The following is a 21,034-nucleotide window of genomic DNA, read 5'->3' as shown; positions in this document are numbered from 1 at the left end:
CCGTATACAAGTTTCATGCGTGTCTCTAAATACTGGGTCAGTCAGGCAATCTCGAGGAAGGCGCCAGGTGGGGACCGGTGGGTGGGGGGGGCGCCAGGTTAGTCGTATAATGTGAGCGTCGTGATCCGAGAGGATCCGGCCCAGGTAGTCCGTAGACGTGATCTTGGGGAGAATTAGTGCAGAACAGAGGAAGCGGTCTAGGCGGACCCGGAGGTTGTGTGGGATCGAGTGGAAGGAGTAAATGCGAGCCAGTGGGTGGAGGTGTCGCCATGCGTCAGTGAGCGCCCAGTGTGTGACCCAGGTCCTAAAGAGTTCTGCCTGCCTGGGGGCCTTTGAATGTGCGGGAGGAGGATGTGAGCGGTCCAAGGTGGTGTCCAGTGTGCAGTTAAAGTCGCCCCCCAGTACCCATGGGACCGTGGTGAACTGGGCCAGAATGCCCGTGAGGTGATCCCAGAATTTATCCTGGTCTGTGGTAGGGGCGTAAATGCTGCCAAGGAGTATTCCCTGTCCGTCCAGGATTCCCTCCAGAAGCGCATACCTACCCTCTTTGTCCACCACCCGTCGGAGCACCCGGAAGGGAGTGCCCTGTCTGACCCAGATTAATGCGCCGCGTGCAAACGCTGAGTATTGCGTGGCACAGAGGGTTCCACGCCATTTAGATTGCAGGCGAGTGAGTTCGGTAGCATTTATGTGGGTCTCCTGGAGGAGTGCGATATTGGCTGACATGCGTCTAATGTAGGCGTACACTGAGTATCGTTTGCTGGGCGTGTGCAGGCCCCGTACATTCAAAGTAAGGATATTAATGTCTGAGCGTGGAACAGCCATTCCTGGGGTGCCGTGGTAGGGATGAGGGTCCCCCTATAATATCCAAGAGTCGCCTGTGTGTATGAGTCACGTGTGTTCCTGCGCGCCAAGCTTCCACAAACGTAGGGGAGGGACTAAGGGGAGTAACAACTAGTATAACCTTTGGTGGGTAACAGTCCCAATACTGGGGATATAGCACCGGAGGTGGCATATCCAAACTAGTATCCCACTAGGGGAGGAATACAACAGTTAACTGCGGGGGTGGCAGCATGTGTCGCTGCTGGGCCTGTGCGCGGGTCGGGCTCCTGTAGGAGAAAAGTCCATCGCTCGGATGCACATGCTATAATCAGGCAAAACAGTCTAGGCACCTAGACATCGCGCAATACAACAGGCAATCATTAGAAGGATACAGAAATCGACAGTTCATTGTTCATGAGGAGGTGTTGGGTTGGTCGGCCAGGGTAGCGTCCAATGTAGGTGCCGCCATGAGTGGGGTAGAGATCGGGCCAAATCCCGACATCGTTCCATCGCTGTCGCGGTCTTTCTCTGGGGTGAACAGGTGTGGGTGACTCTCTAGGTCTGATGCCGGGGGTGACGTGTGAAGCTCGACCACCGCTCGTAAGGCATCTCGTCGCTCTTGTATGATTTGCGCGAGGTCGGGTGACCCTGTGGGGGAGGACGCTTGGCTTTTGGGGCGGCCAGACCGGACTCGGCTCGCACCCCGCCTTCTAGATCGTCTGGGGTCGTTGTTGCGGGTCCTCTGGGGTCCGGGTTTAGGGATCAGTGGGCAGTGAAGTTCAGCCCAATCCAGTGCTTCCGCCGCCGTGGTGAAGAAGAGGGCTTTCCCATTGTGCAGTACTTTGAGGCGGGCTGGGAACAACAAGGAGTACTGCAGGTCGTTAGCGCGAAGGCGCCTCTTGACGTCCAGAAAGGTGGATCGCCGCTGCTGGACCTCCCGGGCGTAGTCCGGGAACACCATAACATGTTGATCCTCCACCTGCAGGGGGCCCACTGTCCGGGACGCTCGGAGTACCGCGTCTCGGTCTCGGAAATGTAGAAATTTGGCTAGCATGGGCCGTGGAGGGAGGCCGGGTTTGGGTGCCCGGGCCGGGACTCTGTGGGCCCGTTCGATGGAGAAGTACGGTGATCTCTCACTCTCCGTGGTGAACGATCTGGTCCAGGATTCCATATAGGTCAGAGGATCCGAATTTTCAACCCCCTCCGGTAGGCCCAGGACGCGAATGTTACATCTTCTCGAGCGTCCCTCCAAGTCCACCGTGCGCTCTTCTAGGGCCTCCACACGACGAAGTAGCTCTCTCATGTCTTCCTCCTGCATCTTCACCACGGGCTGTAACTCGGTCACGGTTCGTTCGCCCTCCTTTACCCTGTCCGCCAGTTTACGGTGTTCGTCTCGGATCAAGCTAATGTCCGTCGTCAGGGCACCTAACCTCTCTTCCATTGACAGGCGAGACATTTCGATCGCCGCCAACACCTGGTCCAGTTTCGCCGACAGTGCAGGGTCCGTTTGTGACGTATTGGCTTGCGTCCACGTCCTGGTGTGTGGCATCTTTTCAACGGCCGTTTCAGTGACAGCCGTCACCTGCGGGGCCCTTGGTTTCCCCGTAGGTACTGTCGGGTGGGCCACCGGGTCTCCGCGCACTCCGGGGATAGCAGACGTATCAGGGCCAAAGGTGGTCTAGTGCCAATCGGTCCCCCCTGTCTCTCCCGGCTTCAAGGCGGCTCTCCTCCGTCTCAGGGAGCCTTCACCAGTTCAGGGCGCCATATGTGGTCCGTGGCTGCTGGGGCCAATGGCCTCGGCGTCAGGGGGCCTTGCGGGTGGCGCAGTGGCGGGTGGCGCAGTGTCAGCACTGGCTGGGAGGGCCAGAGGTCAGGTGGTGGGAATCAGGCTCCCAGTGCGTTGTCAGGGTCGGCACCTCGGAGCCCCGGTGCAGCGGCCGCCACTTTGCGCACTCAGGCGCTGGAGCGAGAGAGGGCACGATTTACAACAGGGAGGTGGTGAGGGAGAGGGCGCGGTCCGGTGCGTACCTCTGAGGGCCGGTCTCGCTGTTGTTTCGGGACTCCTCATGGTCACCGGTACTCTCTCTAGCACGAGCGGGGCACCCCTGCCCTCGGGGTGAGGCTCGCGTTTTGCTGCTGCGTCAGGCTTCCATGGGCGCCATTTTAGGGTCAGGCGCCCGGGTTCATCTGGCGGCGTGTGGCGGTGAACGCACTCTGGGTCCCCCAGGTAGGCAGCGGCGTATGCTATGACCTCCTATGGGGCCCCGAGGGAGGAGGGGGCCCCCAGGGCGCCGGCGTCGAGATCCTCGGGGGAGGAGGGGAGAGATCCGCACTCACCGCCCTCGGTGTGGGTTGCGGGCTTCTGCAGTGTCCCGCTCGTGTAGGTGACCCGCTCGTCGGCCCCCCGCAATCCGCGGCGGCAGGCTGGCCGAGGCTGGTGATCGGTCAGGGTCCCGGCGGGGAGACAGCTCCGGAGCACCGGAGCCTTTGGGCGGTGTCCGCCATCTTGGGTATCGGGGCGCTGAGCGGAGGACGGCGCCGTCCGGTGCGCCCCCCCGGTGGGTTGGTCTCCTCACCTCCGCAGGCTCCTCCGCAGCTGTCGGCCGATTGCGCTCGCCGGGGCCGCCGTTCAGGGAGCCGTCCCTCAGTGGCTCGCTCTCTCTCAGGCCAGAGCTGCGGCCGCCATTTTCAGGGGTTGGCGCCACTCGGCTCCGGCAGAAGGCAGTCCGGCTCGTGCCGTCCGTCCGCAGCAGTTCCGGGTCTGTCGATGGACGCCCCAGTGCGCAGGGACATCACAGGTGCTTTCTTGGGCGAGTTGAGGCTCCCGGCGATCTCGGGAATTGGGCAAGATGCTAGCCCGATCGCAGAGCCTCAGCAGGACACAGCCGCCATCGTGGCTTGCTAAGCCACGCCCCCATCCGAGAATAGTTTGGTTGTGTGGACCTCGCGGTGCATGCACGGAGGGTCCCACCACTGTAGGGCAGGGTCTAGAGCTCAGCCACCAGGTAGCTCGTAGAACAGTTTAGGGTCTTCTCAGTCTAATATTTTACACTGTTTATTGTTCAGCGATCATGTGTATGGCAGAGGGGAGAGAGAACGCTACCTAAACCTATATTCTAAAAGATGTGTGCTTAAGTTCTGAAAGCGAGCGAACACTAGATTCAGAAATTGGCTCTTTTCACCAGTGTATTATTAGACGGGGAAAGGCTCTTTAAAACTCTGCCAGAAAGTCTTGGCTAGGAAGCAAAACGCTGTGGATTGTGAATCTTTTTATGCTAAATAAAAGTACTGCATGAAGGGCCCCTTTGTTTTACCTGGCAGGCTCTCCCTGTAATTCAAGATATGAAATTTACAAGAAATAAATCTTAAGAAGAGGAGGAGAAACACTGCCATCACCAGGCCTCTTCCTAGATCTTCAGAACGAGCAATTTTATTGGAATGGCATCCAAAGTAAAATGGCACCCCAATAATATGTTCATAGCTTTGTGCAGGTCAAAGGTCACAAGAAGGTGCTATTTGGAATTTTTGTATCAGTGGATTATCTAAAAAAAGGTTAACCTGATGGTATATCTAAAGATCACAAAAAATGTGGTCTGTGAGGGAACAGACAGGTGTATTTGTTAAGACGAGAACCCTCACTCACCCTCAGGTGACATGCTTAGTCATTGGGTTCACTCTTACACACTGCGACCGCAAGGTACACAGTGTGGGCTACAACTCTCCCTGAGGAGAGGAGCGCAAGGTGTTTTATGTCATCCAATGTAGGTTAGAGTGAGGGGCACAGTGCAAAATAAAGTGAAAAGGGTGAATTAAACTATCTCCTGGATAGACAAAGATAACTTTAATAGTGCCTCCTGTGGATAGATCTAAAATCAGCGAAGTGAAAATTTGGGATATGGATGTACCCTAAACAATGAAGGTCAACATGTTTCTGCCTGTTAGACCATCTCGTTCTTTGGCTTTCTTCAGGACCAAACTCCTAGTTCCTCTGCTTCATATATAGCAATGACCTGTGGTACCAGCTGCAGTCCGGTCCAATGTCTGTAAAAAAAGTATAACCATAGTCAGAACAAAACAAATAACAAATTGTGTGTAACCCACCACAGTGTCAACACCTCTTCACTGCACACATGAGAAAATTGTTCTGCATGCCTAGGGTAGTTATAAGTAGTCTCACCAAAATACGGGCTACTTGTATGCCTCCTCCTTCATTTAGATCCTTTATTGGCAGATCTCATCAATTTGGAGGTACTAAAATCTTAGTGGTGTATGATTCATAATATACAGAATCCAATAAAACCATATAAACAAAATCAAATGAAATGCCTCTGTTCTCATGTTGTATAGATCTCTAATGTAGTCTAATACCCAACAAATTTAGGGATCTCAACATGCACCATCAGCTTTTTTTACAGACATTGGACCGGACTGCAGCTGGTACCACGGGTCATTGCCTTAGAAATGGAGTATGGTGTTTTTTATTTCATATAAAACAAAATCTCACATTTGAAGCAGAGTGACTAGTAGTTTGGTCCTGAAGAAAGCCAAAGAATCAGATGGTCTAACAGGCAGGAACAGATTGACCTTAGTTGTTTAGGGTACATCCATATCCCTAATTTTCACTTCGCTGATTTTAGATCTATCCACTGGAGGCACTATTAAAGTTATCTTTGTCTACCCAGGAGATCGTTTTAATTCACCCTTTTCACTTTATTTTGCCCTCTAGCCCTCACTCTAACCTACATTGGATGACGTAAAACACCTTGCGCTCCTCCCCTCAGGGAGAGTTGTAGCCCACACTGTGTACCTTGCAGTCGCAGTGTGTAAGAGGGAACCCAATGATGAAGCATTTCACCTGAGGGTGAGTGAGGTTTCTCGTCTTAACAAATGCACTTGTCTGGCCCCTCAAATATCACATTTTTGTGTAATCTTTAGATATACCATCCTGTTACCTTTTTTGTGAGTATGGTTATTGTGGAGTGGTACCGTGGATGGTAATAATTCCTCCAAAAAAACCCTTATAGTGCGATATTAGTGGATTATTTACAGCATGATTTAAAATATTACAGATCTCGGGTCTGAGTCACACATTTCATTACCTTCTGGCTCGCCCGCCTCCAGAAATCTGGGGTTGCGGGTGGTTGGATAAAGATGAATGGTGGAGCATGCAAAAAAAAAAACCTCTTGTTTCGGGGTTAGGAAACTCCTCGCAACACTTTGGCTCCACCAGGCCCCGTAACAAGAAATGTCCAGACTCCTATAGCGCCTTATCTGAAGTAGCGGGGACACACAAGAATCCTTCTGTATGGGAGTTTGCTTACGGAATAAGATTATGTTGTCTAACCATCAGTTGGGTTTCCTTATATGGATCTGACTTTTTCGTGTCAGTTGTACGTATATCCTGGATTTGTTTCTAGGTTTTTCCCATCTGTACCTTGTGCTGGCAGTTGAGTATTATCTTGCGTGTGCATTTCTGTTTTTTTAATACAGTGCCTACATTAGTATTTTGACTTTCAACCTTGGCCTGCCGGTATCTGGGCTATTGGTCCTGTGAAGCCTGAAGTTAACTATCAGAGTCTAATACCAGTGCTTTCTGGTCCCTTCTAGATCCCGTTATCCTTGAATTATAAGAAAAGCTACTAAATATAGGGACACAGATGTCGGCCATGGGATATTTCATAATGTAAGTTCAACCTTACTAATGGTACCTGGAGAGGCCCCAGGATGCTTTTTATGATCTCCTTGGTGATTAACCATTGGAACTAACAACATATTCTTGTGTTTTCTTTAAATGTTCAGAAATTGATTTCATTTCAGAAGGATTCTCTCATGTCCTGTGACCTATGCCTGACTGTGACTGCTGGTAGTGGAATGCCTGGTCTATTACTGGCAATTGTTTCATTGAATCCTGGTGGGTAATCGGTCTTGTGCGGTATCCCAATGGTTTGGATTTAGGGGGATTTTTTAAGAGGCACCTTAGGATGATCAAGGATACTTTTGCGGTGATAGATTTGCGTGGTTTTACAACAGCACTGAGGATTTGGTGAAGGGGTCACAGCATGCCTCGGGGAAATAGCCAAACGTGTAAGCATTGTATTGCTACATTAGACAGGTGGAGGTTTCCCTTTTTTTTTATTTCAAAGTATTTTATTAATTTTATGAGCAGATACATTAGCATTTCTGTTACGAGGTTAACCAAAGTTTGTAGTGCAGGGATTACATGTACTTTGAAATATATGTTTAGCTAATCCCCTCTACCTTGACATGCTGGAAAATTAGGCAAAGGATGATAGAAAGAAAGAAGCAGGAAAGAAAGGGGTGAAAAGAGGATAGAAGAGAGCTTCTGTAGCAATGAGCCTAATTGGACATGTAGCCATGTGACAAAGCCGACCCCCCACTGGTTAGCTTGTGGCAAGATTAGTTGCCATGTAAGGGCCCCCGACGCCTCTTAAGCCATGGCAGTAGTGTTCTGACTCGCTCCCCCCCTATATCCCCCCCCCAACCACCTACGAGGGGGAGGGAATCGGAATGGTTTTAAGGGGGTTCGTAAGAGTCTAGGTCCATGTCGAGTGACTTCCACATCCCCCTGGTTGCTGGCCTCCAGGGTGAGTTCTGTAGAGCAATGTTATCCGCGCTTCTGAGGTGCGTTTTATATTTTGTTTTAGTGAAAGTTGAAGAATGCATGGAAAAGTATTCTACTGTGTCCCGGCATTGGTTTGGCGACCGTCTAAAGCCTGTCAAATTGTGGGTATCCTGAGGAAGGCGCTTGTGCCAAAACGCGCGTAGAACAAAGAATTCTGGTCCTGAATCACATTTAGGAAAATGGTATTTCTAATGTATTAAACTTTTTTGTTTCATTAGCGATTCCTAGTGGGTCTCAAATAGACCTACCTCATGCATATTAATTCGGTAGGTCTCAATTTGCCACCCATTAGGAATCGCTGCCGTCACGGGGGTGGTGGCCTGCGGAGGTCAGCAGACCACCATGTCCACGATTGCTTTTTTTTAATGAAAACAAACCTTTTTAAAAAAAAAATTGTTAAATGTAGTCCATTTTTTATAAAAGATACTGGATGTGTTTAAAATTAAAAAATACAACGTTTCAGTTTCAGTATCATTTTTGAAGAGTAGGCAGTGGTCTGCAGCAGTCCTGTCTATGTTAGTGCTAGGCAGCACTTTGCGTCATCGCTAGGGGAAAGGACGGGAATGCACTGTATTTCATAAATAAGGTGCATTCCTGCCCTTTCACATTGGCGTAGGGCAGCGGAGCAAGAAGACCTGAGGGGCTGCCCTTCGCCATTTCCTCAATAATTCAGCCCTCTGTTTCTAGCTTCACCTTTGACCACGCTCACTGACCTTTTTGTTTGCTAAACACTGTTTTTATATCATTTCCCCACTGTAGAAATGATTTGCTGTGGGAATTGAGGGCGATTATGGCTGTTGATAGTTGTCAATGATGAGGAAGGAGTACCAGGTTCTAGAAATGTTTGTGTGGAGGGGGGTCCTTGCGCCTAAAACGGGGGGGGTCGCGGCATCAGAAAGTTTGAAGACCTCTGCGCTATAGCCATCAGCTGGCGATTGGTTCCCAAGGTGACCGACATATTTTAGGGTGCCCACTTTAACACTAGAACCCAGGTGCTTTCAAACTGTAGCAAGAGTCCCGGGTGTCGCACATGGTTTTCTGATAACATGAGAGCAGCCTCCATTAGTGAGGGATTGTGCACATTTGTCCTGTCAGACCCTGAAGGCGATGGGCTGGTGGGACCAGTGCTCCCGGGATGCTCTGAGGCAGCCTTGGAACAGACACCTGGTCTCAGGAGAGACCAGGAAGGTGTGTGTGCTCGAGGGCAGGCAGGGATGAGTGTGTGGACAGCCGGGTATGTGGGCGTGCTGTGTGCATTGTTGTCCATGTGTGCATTCATTGTGGTTAAGGAGGAGCAGGTGAGAGAGGCCTGGCGTGTGTATCTCCAGTGCAAACATTCAGAAAGCTTTGGGCATTCAGGAAGCTTTGGGCATTCAGGAAGCTATGGGCATTCAGGAATTCAGGAAGCTTTGGGCATTCGGGAAGCTTTGGGCATTCGGGAAGCTTTGGGCAGCTTTGGGCATTCAGGAAGCTATGGGCATTCAGGAAGCTATGGACATTCAGGAAGCTTTGGGCATTCAGGAAACTGTGGGCATTCAGGAAGCGGCATTCGGGAAGCTATGGGCATTCAGGAAGCTATGGGCATTCGGGAAGCTATGGGCATTCGGGAAGCTATGGGCATTCAGGAAGCTATGGGCATTCGGGAAGCTATGGGCATTCAGGAAGCTATGGGCATTCGGGAAGCTATGGGCATTCGGGAAGCTATGGGCATTCGGGAAGCTGTGGGCATTCGGGAAGCTGTGGGCATTCGGGAAGCTATGGGCATTCGGGAAGCTATGGGCATTCGGGAAGCTATGGGCATTCAGGAAGCTATGGACATTCAGGAAGCTATGGGCATTCAGGAAGCTTTGGGCAGCTATGGGCATTCGGGAAGCTATGGGCATTCAGGAAGCTATGGGCATTCAGGAAGCTATGGGCATTCAGGAAGCTATGGGCTTTCAGGAAGCTATGGGCATTCAGGAAGCTATGGGCATTCAGGAAGCTTTGGGCATTGCTAGGATCCAAAGTGTCCTAGGATCATTAGCAGGGAGCGGGCCAACAAGTGTGAGCTTGCGAGTACACGAGGATCTAAAAGTGAGGTAAACCCGCTGGGGTGGGTAAACAGTGATGTCAGCTCGAGGTGCGAGGGCACTTTTAAAGAAATGAAGGGGCGGCTAAAACCTGGTGTCTTCGGTGTGGCCTCCCCGGTGGTCCAGGCAGTGTAAGCACAAGAGGTTGTAGCCTTAACAAGGAGTTTCTGGTAAGAAAATGTATTTCAGTGTATGGTAGATCCGGAATATTTCGCATGTTACCAAATAGATTTTAACACAAAATGTAGTCCCCTCGCTGCTTTTGTCGCACGTTTTGGGAAGTTTCGATTCTGAGGAGTTCCTTTCAAAGTGGTGTCAGTGCCGGACACTGAGCCCAGCTCGGTTAGTTTGTATGGAGGGGGCGCGATTTTTTTTTTTTAGTTCTTATTTGACAGCGCTTCTGTCTGAGAGGTGTTGTTTTTAATTCTTTTGCATTTTATCCAGGGTAGGATTTCGCTGTGCTCGGCGGGAGCGGCACCCTCTCACCTCCTGACATATTTGATGTATCATTCCGCCTGCTATAGAGTGCAAGCATTGTAATGCATGAGGTATTATTTTGAGTCTTAAGTGTACATAATAATCAGGGATGTTAAATTCGTGATAAGCTCATTTATGGATAAAGAGCAAGTCCTTAAATTGTGCATACCCGAATATTTTATCAAGCAGTTTCTAAACCAAGGCGCAGACTGCCCTCTTGTGGCTCAAGTCCTTTATTATTTTATGCAGCTAGCAGCCAGTGGCTTAGAAACGTACTTTATTTGTTAATTTATATGCACGTTACGGATTTTTGTGACATTTATATCGCATATTTTTCCATTTAACACCAACAAATAGTTCAGCCTAAGATATACTTTTAAATCGTTTGCCTTCTCTTGTGCAATGCTTTTTTGAACGGTAAATCTTTGCAGCAGGCTATGGTAAATCTTTGTAAAATGTAAGTTTACATAGAAAAATTGTGCATATGTTTTAGAACTTGGCTGAACTTTATCAGAGTGAATATTATCTCGTAGTCCCTTAAAAATATTTGTAAAGGGTAACGGTCGACTTTTACAACCATCGCCAAACTTCACTAGTGACAAAAAAAACGTACACACCCCTGGGGTGACCCTCGTGTAAAGTGTTCAGCAGCTCCTCACTAGCAGTAAGATCAGTGTCTGTCATGTCGACGCTGAGGCGCCGCAGTGACCGTCCTGGGAATGTCTTTTCGATGTGAAATTGAAAGGTCTGCCTATGAGCCGCCACGCTTAGTCGCACAGACTTCTGGCCCGAACACGAGTTGGGGTTACACGCAGGTACACAGCGTCCCCCCACTCTTTTCACAGGGTTGACGCTGTCCCCCCTGCCAAGAAGTTGGGCCCCACGGAAATATGCTGAACTTGTCCTGGTGTAATTTTCAGACACCGAGACACGTTCATCAGATCCTACAGGTTGCCTGATTTCCATTCCCAGCAGTAACGTGCAGGGAGCGAGGGAGCCTTTTTTCACCTCCAGCTGGGCCGAAGTTAAGGGGCCATCCGGTCTTCTTTTGTTTGTATGTGCTGACTGGAGGCCACCTGGAACCTTACATTTAAATGTATACACAACAGAGGGAAACAAAGGCCCACAGCTTGCCTTCTCTTCGCAGGTACTTAAGAGAGGCTGCTTTTGCCTTTGATCTGTGCCTGTATACAAATAGACACTGTAAGACTGTTAGATGGGTTAGTCTATCCCAGTATTTACACAAATAATTTAACTAGCACTATTTTATTTCTTTTCTAGCGCTACGCCGTGACGTCATTTGCATATTGTCTTTACTTGGTCTGTTCCCCCACTTCTTTTTATAGGACATGTGCCCTGCGTCTGGGTGATGTTGCTGTGGCTCCCAGTGACTTGATGATCCGCAGGCCTTAAGCCAGGTGTCTTGAGGGAGTGTGATGATGATGATGATGATGGTACATACTGAGCCAGTGTCTCCAGGACCTCCCCTCGCCGCTGCAGCAAAACTAAAGTTTAAAGTCCTTTGTACCATGCACAAGGCTCAGCAGTGCAGAGTCCGGGAACCCTCCAGCAACGGGCCGCAAACGAGTTGAAGCCTGCCGCCCGCGGCGGCAAACGTCATATCCCACTGATCCTTCAGACACAGAAGCAGGTCCGTGGTGCCCAGACTGAAGAACCCCCGGCACCCGGGGCTCAGGGCAGAAGTAAACTAGAACTTTTTCAGGGAAGGCCTGAAAACGGAAGTGTTTGTCATGCAGTTGTCTAAGCCCAAGGGTCGTGGCCGAAGAATATCGGCTAGAGACCCCCCCACTGACTGATAAAGACCTCGTAGTCACTTGATTTCTCATACTCAAGGATTCTGGTGTAACCAACCGAAGGCACCCACTGCTCTACAAAAACTATAACTACATCTTGGACTCGGGATGAGGCCCATGTGGTGCTTCAGTGCTGCTTTTCAAACCCGCGTTGAGCTTAAAACAAAACATGAAATGCGCAAGAGTTAATTGTGACTTCTTGTGTATTTAAAATGAGACCATCCTCCTCAGTAGGTCGCGTGTGAAGATCAGGTGGTCCACACAGTAGCAGGTAAGGAACTGGTTTTGTTTGCATTAAAGTCCACACCAGGATGCAGGTTACAGATGACACTGAAGTACAGGCCCAGGCTCAGTTGCAAAACCATGATGACTCTTGCTCATCCCTTCTTGGAGTGACTTCACCCAACTGATAGTACATGCCACTTGCATCACATGTTCTCAACATTGATATCACTCATGCAGATGTAGGCAGGCCAGACACAAGACGTTGCCATCTGTTGCACATAAAATAAACAAGGTAACATAATGACACACTTGCCACATTCAGCCACACGAGACAAGCATACAAACATTCACTCAAATGAGCACAATTAAAGCTGAACTCCATAGTGCAAACAGTAACGCAGCATGGTGGGAACCACTAAAAACATATACATCCACCAAGAAATAGTGAATGACGCACGTGACAAGACACATGGACACAGGTTGACAATAAAAACCCCTGTCACCAGACACATGGAGGAAAGGTGAGAAAAAACAAACTATCACCTATGAAACTTCAAGGAGCACACCAGCCACAGCATGAGGCCACCACATCCCCTGGTACAGCAGACGCAAGCATCAGCCATCTTGGGCAGATGGATACTACCTGGACATTACCCTCCCACTGGTGAATCCAGAAGACCATAGCAAAGTGCACAGGATTGCGTGGAGTCCACTGCCCCTCCGGGGAAGAAGAATAGTCGATCCTCGGATATGAGAGGAAAAAAAACATACAATTGCAGAGAAACTTTTTTCTTGACTCCAGCATCTTTTGGTTGTTTTTCTTGGACTGAAACTGCAGAAATAGAGGGATCCAGACTTAACTTCTCCAGATCTGTCCCAGGGCTGCTCCTAAACCTAACTCATCTTCTGCACTGTCTCGTGTCACACGTGCAATTGATACACTAGCTGTCTCTTTATAGAATATATTTTTAATGTTTGCCTTTGAATGTACCAAAATGGCCTCGATAAATCCGTTCAGCTTTCATTATAATAGTGATGAGGTTCAGGTACAAATAAGGGTCATTATTACTTTGCTACGAAGAATAATTTAATATCTTATTTAACCGATTAGCAGGTTTGCTTGAACACAGTTTATTTTACAATCAATTGAATGTCTATGTATTTACAATCTATTGCATGTCTATGTATTTACAATAGATTGTACGTATATGTATTTAAAATAGATTGTACATATATGTATTTACAATAGATTGCACGTATATGTATTTACAATATATTGTACGTATATGTATTTACAATAGATTGTATGTATATATATTTCCAATAGATTGTACGTATATGTATTTACAATAGATTGTACGCATATGAATAGGAATCTAGGGTTCGTGCAATCTGAGGAGGCATTTAGAGTCCTGAAGTTTGACACTCGCAAGCCTATTGTCTTTGCTGTATTCAGATTTTTAACTTCAATGTGGCGCATGCGCTGGACCTTTTTAAACTTATATCAGTCTTAAATGTACATACTGTTTCCATTTGCTAATATCTTTACTTACAGTTTTAATCTTTTTAACGTCTCAAATCCTAAATCTGCTGAATGAATTCGTTTTTATTCTGCTAATTGTAAGTGTAAACTTTTCATCTTCGAGGTGCCCTTTTTTCCAAGGGGAACGATTTTTGACGGTTGGGAACGGGTTTGAGATACAATTTGCCCAGGACCACCACTTAACGACCTCTGCACTGTTTTGTAACGCTGTTAAACTAAAAACACTTGTGTAGCCACCAATGATTGTTCTCATTTTACATGGTTTTATTTGCAAAAACTTTCTTTGTATGCACTTTTATGCTCCTAGTTGACCGAAATAAAGTTTTTGGGAATGGAATGGTATTTTCAATCGATTGTACATTTATGTATTTACCACAGTGCCTTGAGATTCCTCACTGTAGTGCACTGTACAAGAGTGATGACTAGCAATATAAATCATTGGAGATTGCATTACTTTCAGATGAGTTCCATTTAACACGAATATTATTATGTTTTATTTTTCAGATATTATGTGTATAATAAGAAAGGCCGCCTGGTAAACGCGCCGTATGTGGACAACTCTTATAAGTGGGCTGGCGGTGGCTTCGTGTCTACAGTCGGCGACCTGCTCACGTTTGGGAATGTCTTGTTGTATAGTTACCAAGTGCAGAGGTTCCAGAATGCTGGCGGGAAGCTCCTACGTGGTTACCTCAAACCAGGAACCATAGCGATGATGTGGACCCCAGTGCCAAACACCGAGATGTCCTGGGACAAGGATGGCAAGTACGCCATGGGATGGGCCGCAGTGGAGAGTAAGCAGGAGTTTGGTCAGTGCCGGCAACAGAGACATTACGTCTCCCACACCGGGGGTGCGGTGGGTGGGAGCAGCGTCCTGCTGATCCTTCCCGAAGAGTCTGACACTTCACATCCGGACACTGATGGTCACCTTCCCCCGAGAGGCGTGGTGGTCTCCCTGATAACCAACATGCAGTCTGTTGGTCTTAACAGTACAGCTCTCAAAATTGCAAGAGAATTTGATAAAGACAAATTAGCATCAAGCCACCAATCTGACGACTGTTTGCAAGCAGAGGTCACAGAAAATTGTACGTGAAAATGTATCCATCTTGATCTTTGATATTACTTGTAGTCAGCGTCAGGCCACGGTTGCCATGACTGAATTTGCAAACCAAGGTTACGGACAAATGTACGTGAAAATGTATCCACCTTGATCTTTGATATTACTTGTAGTCAGCGTCCGGCCACGGTTGCCATGACTGCATTTTCAAACCAAGGTTACGGACAAATGTACGTGAAAATGTATCCACCTTGATCTTTGATATTACTTGTAGTCAGCGTCAGGCCACGGTTGTCATGACTGTATTTTCAAACCAAGGTTACGGACAAAGGTGCGTGATAATCAACTGCCTTACATCTCTTTATATTACCAGCATTACAGTGTGACAAGGATATGTTAGACATTGTCAATTGCACTAATCTGTTTACAGAAATCTGCTCATCCACTTGACCACATCAAAGAGAATGCACCAGCCACGTTCATCTGTGTGCTTCTAAAACAGAACACCTAAATACACACTGTTGGACGTCCACTTCGAGTGAATGAGGATGCATGATTTTAAAGTGACAAACTGTTCTCTGGTGATCTGCACTCTGTATTTGACCCAAGTAGACACTAGATCTAGAGTTTGTATTTTTAGCATTTGATGACCTGCAAGCTAAATATGAAGCCATCTTTAGTACCCTTTGCATTTGTATGCTAATTCTCAGCTCACATTATAGGTTGAGGTTGCTCTCTAGTATCTCAAAAATGTGAACTTGATAAAACTAGTAAATCAGATGTTTACTGATTAACTCTGCACTAAAAATTACATCAATTAATCAGTGGTAAATTGCAACTCAAAATCAAAAGAGCCTTATGTTACATTTTTGATCCAGTGACTGAGTATGTGCTTTTGTGTTTAGCTTCTTGCTCAGAAGCATGGTGCACAATGTGCAAGTCCTTTTTTGGTCTGGTTAACAATTGTGAAAGACCTCCTGTGGATCATACTTACAATTTAGACGGCTTGGATCCAGCCCATTGACTACCACTGGTTAGCTTTCTCGTCACTTTTTTCTTTTTTGCTTCTTATTCAATGGCTTTTCCTCTTTTTCTTGTGTTTGGCTCTCCCCTGGCGGGCTAGGTTTCTTACCATCCTTTTGGATGGATTGTGTGTATCCCACCACTGCTCACATTCAGAGAACTACTTTTTCATTATACTTTAAGCACTCTAAGAGTGCATGTATTTTCCTGCTTTCTCGTACTGCTTACTCCACCCTCATCCATCCCTCCTTCCCCCGAAGTACCCGCTATGCACTTTGTGTTGGTTGCTTGCTCCCTTCTCCAGACACCCCATCTCAAACTCATCCTTACTATTTCCTTTGCTCCCGCCCCCCCTCCGCATTGACTTTGCCCCCGCACACCCCACTTGCTGCTCCACTGCACCTCTGAAGTTTGAGTTTGTTTTTATTTTCAGGGGCACCGGCAGCTGCTATCTTCTGCTGGCTTCACCATTTACAAAAAATGCATTTTTGCAAGTAAAAGTTCATATGTTTTTATTTTTGGATTCACTGCTCCTAGTGGCATCTGCCATCTTTGATTGATTGCTTTTCATGTCCAGAGAAAGAAGTCTCGTTTCTTTCCCTTCTCTGGTGTATTGAAATTGGAAGACCAAAAGTTACTTTACCAGGTGCAAGATCCAGATACTAAGGCCCCCATTAGGATGGCGGGCGGACTTTGCCCGCCCGCCATCCCATTGTGGAAAGGGACAGCCCGCCATAAAAGCGGGGGTCCCGCGGGGGAAATTAGGGTGCGCCCGCTGGCGGGCGCATCCTGTATTTTTAACATCCGCCGCAATGGTGAAAATACAGGTAGTTAATTTCAAAGCACAACATGACAGGCACAACGTTGTTCTTTGATATCCTGGGGGGTACCATAGGTACCCCCCGATGTGCACCTCCCACACTCCCAGAGTCCCTGGGGCAAAGCAGACTCCGCATGCCTTTCCGTGACGGCAATGCCGCCACGGAAAGGCATTGGAAAATGCCCATACTAATATGGCTGGCGGTGTCTGATAGACACCGCCACCATAGAGAACCCTTTTCCGCCCGGTCGCAAGGCGACCAGAGCGGGAAAGCGGCGGATGGTCTTACCGTCTGCCCCGGACCCCCCAGCCATAGTAATATGGCGGGGGGTCATTCCGGCACGATCCGCCCGCCATCCTAATGGGGGCCTAAATGTTAGTGACACTGCACTTTTCATCAATAGTCTTTACACCAGTATTTGTTCTAACTAGAAAGTGCCCTTTAGCTTCTCCATTGAGAAATCTCTGCCTCGGATGCTCATGATTTTTGTAACCTCTCAGAAATCAAGAACCAATGTTTCTAAGCCTCCAAAGAACTGTACCTTCATTCTTATTCTCCCTGGTCAACAACCGTTTCATGTATGCTTTTCCATATTGATGAAGTGCAAAAATACAGATCACCTCTAGCATGGAACTGTTTTTAAGTAATCTGCAATAAAAATGTTTAACTTTCAGTATTTTTGAGTTTTTGTTGTTGTAGTTTGCTGCTCTTCCATCGTCACTCATTCAGATGTGTCTTGCAGTAAGTAATGTGAGTGGTAGCAAGAAGTACAGTGAACTGAAATGTGTGAGCTGGACAGATCTAAAGAAGACTCGAATATCACAAAATAAAAGAACATGGCACTTGGAATACGGAAGGCCAGATTTCTTTATAAGTAGGGATCCCAGTGGTATGGTATTTATTTTTGTTACATTACCGTCTGTATTTATCCATATTTAATTTTTGTCCATCTTATTGGTATTTATCCATATTTATTTTGGATTTTGAGATTAAATAGAGTTGTAAATTTAGTAAATTTCCTCATTTTGATTCGATTAGTAGCTTTATTCAACAGATTAAAAAATAGCCATAAAGGTGCAGCCATAATATCATCAATTAAAAATATACAGACATGAAAATACACAAATATGTTAAATACATTATACAACCTCCATGTTAAATATATCAACCTCAACTCAAACATCCTTTACCAGAGTTATATTGCCTTCATAATAAGTGTATACAGGTATAAAAAAATACACAGTTAAATAAAGCATCAGTTAAAACAAAAAAAACAACCACATCTCAAACCATCCTTTCCCTGAGTTGTATTGCCTTCATGATGAAAAGTGCAACATTTGGATGCACGGATGGGTTGTCAAGTGCATACAGTTAGCTAAGCACAAGCTTATAGTCTCTAATATTCTGTGCCTGAAAGATGGGCTTAAGATGGTTTCTCCTCAAACGCGTGTAGAAACCACGGAAACGTTTAAGATGCTGATTGCTTTTCTTAGTGCACTCATCACAAGGGCAAGGCGTCCTATCCTAAGGGTGTACCTTCATTACCGGAAATGCAACTAAATGATAAGCTATGCCATTTTGAAATCTAGTCAATAACACACGAAGCTGGATATTAGGCACACTAGATAAGTAATATTGACAACCAACCTGTAGGGCAGATGACCTATAATAAATAACAGTCAGATTCCTGAACTCAACACAATCTATGATCCTGCCTATAACTAAGAAAGCATTTCTTGATAGAGCTTTTATCAAGGGTCAAGGATTTAGGAGGATCTAGGAGAACCGAAATATTAAATATCCTACTAAAGGACGCGCCAGTGTAAGAGTGCCAGGAATTGTTTAACCTGTTGGCTGCTGCCGTCGGCCAATGGTTGTCGCAACCACTACATCGGTAGTGCTGCGCCCGTCCATTGGTCAACGCGGCCCCACCCGTTTCTTCGAACGTTCAGCACTGGCGCAGAACTTTCGAAGCAGCCAACGGGTTAAAACATGGTTCAGAGTGAGACGGTCTTAAATTACTGGTTTGGTGAAACCAGTTTTCGCTTTGTACCAGCTAGAGTACCACAATAATAATGGTTTTACCAGGAGCATATCTTCCAAACATTGCTGGCCAGCTTCCCTGTGTATGCTCACTGATGAGGTTGAGACAGGCAGACATAACAGCTGCTTCAAAAAAGAATTCTTGTCTACCTGGAGGGGGAAGCTCCAGGTGCAACCCCACAGACCGCCTCCAAATGTGGCAGTGGACGGTCCACTAGCTTTGCATATGTCTATCAGCTCGTTAAGTTGTCGGCAGCCCAACTTGTGTGAAAACCTAAAAACCTCTGGCAATTCCTGGTCATCTTGGAGCTAGCATTAGCGACCTGTTGAGTCCATGCGCCATTGCTTGCAAAAAGAATCCCTAAATGACAAAAGGATTTAACTCTGATAATAGGTGAATCCCCATTAAAGAAATATCTATATTTCTGCGTCTTCTGACCAGAATTCCTTAATTCCCTGGACTGGACCTCTCGTATATTAAAACAACAAACAAGGTGTTCAGGGAAATTATTCAATTTGAATCACCTTGAACATTAGACCAGTAATTCTAAAGTTTATAAGCTTTATTCAGCTTAGTTTAATATTTTCAAAACGACATTCAAAAATCAATTAAACATTTCTTTTAAAAGGAATAACACATTAGTAAAGCATACAGTAGGACATAACTTGAAAGCAGCTGACTACTCCAATGAGAACCTTCAATATACAAGATACAAAACAGTGTTGCAACACTCAATGCCTCTTCTCTCGCCTCCCTCAATACCCCCTTCCCCATTCTAATCTCAAAAACTCAAAATCATTATCTAAATGCAAATCCCTAACCCTGGAGTAGTCAGCTGAGCTGTTTCTTTTATTTGTTTTAGAGACCCCTGACGAAGATCCTTATGGCAACCTGACAAGTACTTTCGAACTTTCTAAAAGTGGCCTTTTCAGACTTGCAACTTAAAAACCATCTTCACCATAAGATGTGTTTTTTTAAATTGTGAGTCCAGAGACCCCAAACGCCAAATCTCCATCTGCTCCCAATGGGAAATTACACTCAAAAGACCTTTTAAAGCAATCTCCAAGTTACAAATTTAGCAGTTTTCCACTACCATGTCATGTTAAAACTGAAAAGTACATGTCCTACCTATTAAGTACATTGTACCCTGCCCATTTAGGAGTGACGTATATGTAGTACAAGGGAATGTTTGGGCCTGGCAAGTAGTTTAACTTGCCAGGTCGAGATGGCAGTTTAAAACTACACATACAAGCTCTGCAATGGCAGGCCTGAGCCATGTTTAGAGATTACTGATTGGCTGGCACAATCAGTGCTGCAAGCCCACTGGTAGCATTTAATTTACAGCCAACTGGTAGCATTACATTTACAGGCCCTGGGCACACATAGTGCACTCTACTAGGGCCTTATAGGTAAATTTAATGTGCCAGTTTTGAATAATTCAATGTTGCCATGTTTAGTGTACAGACCATCTGCACTTTAGCACTTGTTAGCTGTGGTAATGTACACAGAATCCTAAAGCCAGCAAAAATTAAGTTGGCTAAACAGGAGGTCAGGAGGCAAACAGTCAGGGGGAAACACTCCAAGGATGCCAAGTCCAGTCTAACACTTGTAATACAATGTCACATCTTCCATAAACTTCGAAAATAATTAGTCTCTTGCTCCTTCATATGAATCTATTATGTGGAAAATAAACATCCTGTAACGTGGCGTGTAATTTGTTGCAAAAAAATTTTTTTAAGCAGTTTGATTTAAATCACTGTGGAAACTGACTGCAGCACTGTCCGAATCCTGCTTTTGTGCTTTAAATTGTAGCAGTGTCAAAATCCAAACACTGACCAAATTATTTACCTGTCTGCAAATAATTGTTATTTTGAAGGAAACCATAGTTCAGAGAAAGAATTAGCAGAAAAGCAAGTTGTCCCTTTCGTTGTTTAAATAGCAGCTTTTTTTTTTTATTTGCAACACTTCTTTGTTTTAAGGTACTAGAAACAAGTCTATCACAGTATCAAATAAACACAGTGTAGAGTAGAAGGCAAATAGTAGCAACGGAAGGGCACTATTATACATGAATAGGCCATATATTCTGTAACGAGATGTGTAAGGAGCTCCGATAAACAGACCAACATGTAGTAGCAGCGAGGGGGTTGTAGCCCGCACCATGACTAGGCTTCATGGTGCGAGGAGGATTCCCAATAATAAAGCATGCCATCATTGGTGGGTGAGGGAAACCATCCTCTAAAGCAGAGGTCTTCAAACCTTTGTAGGTTGAGCCCCCCAGCTCAATTTTTTAGCTGTTGGGGCCCAACCATCACCTGACAGAAATTTCTGCAATCTGGTACACTACATAATTGACCGTTGCGCGCATATCCTGGGCCATATCCAGCAAATAATGTTCAACATAATAAGAGTGTTTAATAAAGTGCAGGTTTGTGAGTGGGTGGGCTGAAATGACAGATTATTACATAGCTCAAAACGCCATTTTCCTAGATAAAATGTGCG

The 21,034-nt window shown here is 46.3% G+C and overlaps 1 protein-coding gene across 1 annotated transcript in view; it reads left to right on the top strand.

Moving 5' to 3' along the window:
- LACTB (lactamase beta) overlaps positions 1-17,164 on the top strand; it is a 184,986-nt gene extending 167,822 nt beyond the window's left edge. The window contains exon 7 of the mRNA XM_086959447.1: positions 14,098-17,164. Within this exon, the coding sequence (XP_086815573.1) occupies positions 14,098-14,683 (586 nt within the window). The 3' untranslated portion in view covers positions 14,684-17,164. The remainder of the gene's footprint in view (positions 1-14,097) is intronic.
- The last annotated feature ends 3,870 nt before the right edge of the window (positions 17,165-21,034 follow it).

Source organism: Lissotriton vulgaris, chromosome 2_2 (assembly GCF_964263255.1).
Source record: "Lissotriton vulgaris chromosome 2_2, aLisVul1.2, whole genome shotgun sequence".
In the NCBI taxonomy this organism is placed as follows: Eukaryota; Metazoa; Chordata; class Amphibia; order Caudata; family Salamandridae; genus Lissotriton; species Lissotriton vulgaris.
The sequence above is the reverse complement of the archived record's forward strand: the minus strand, read 5'-3'. Positions and strand labels throughout refer to the sequence as shown.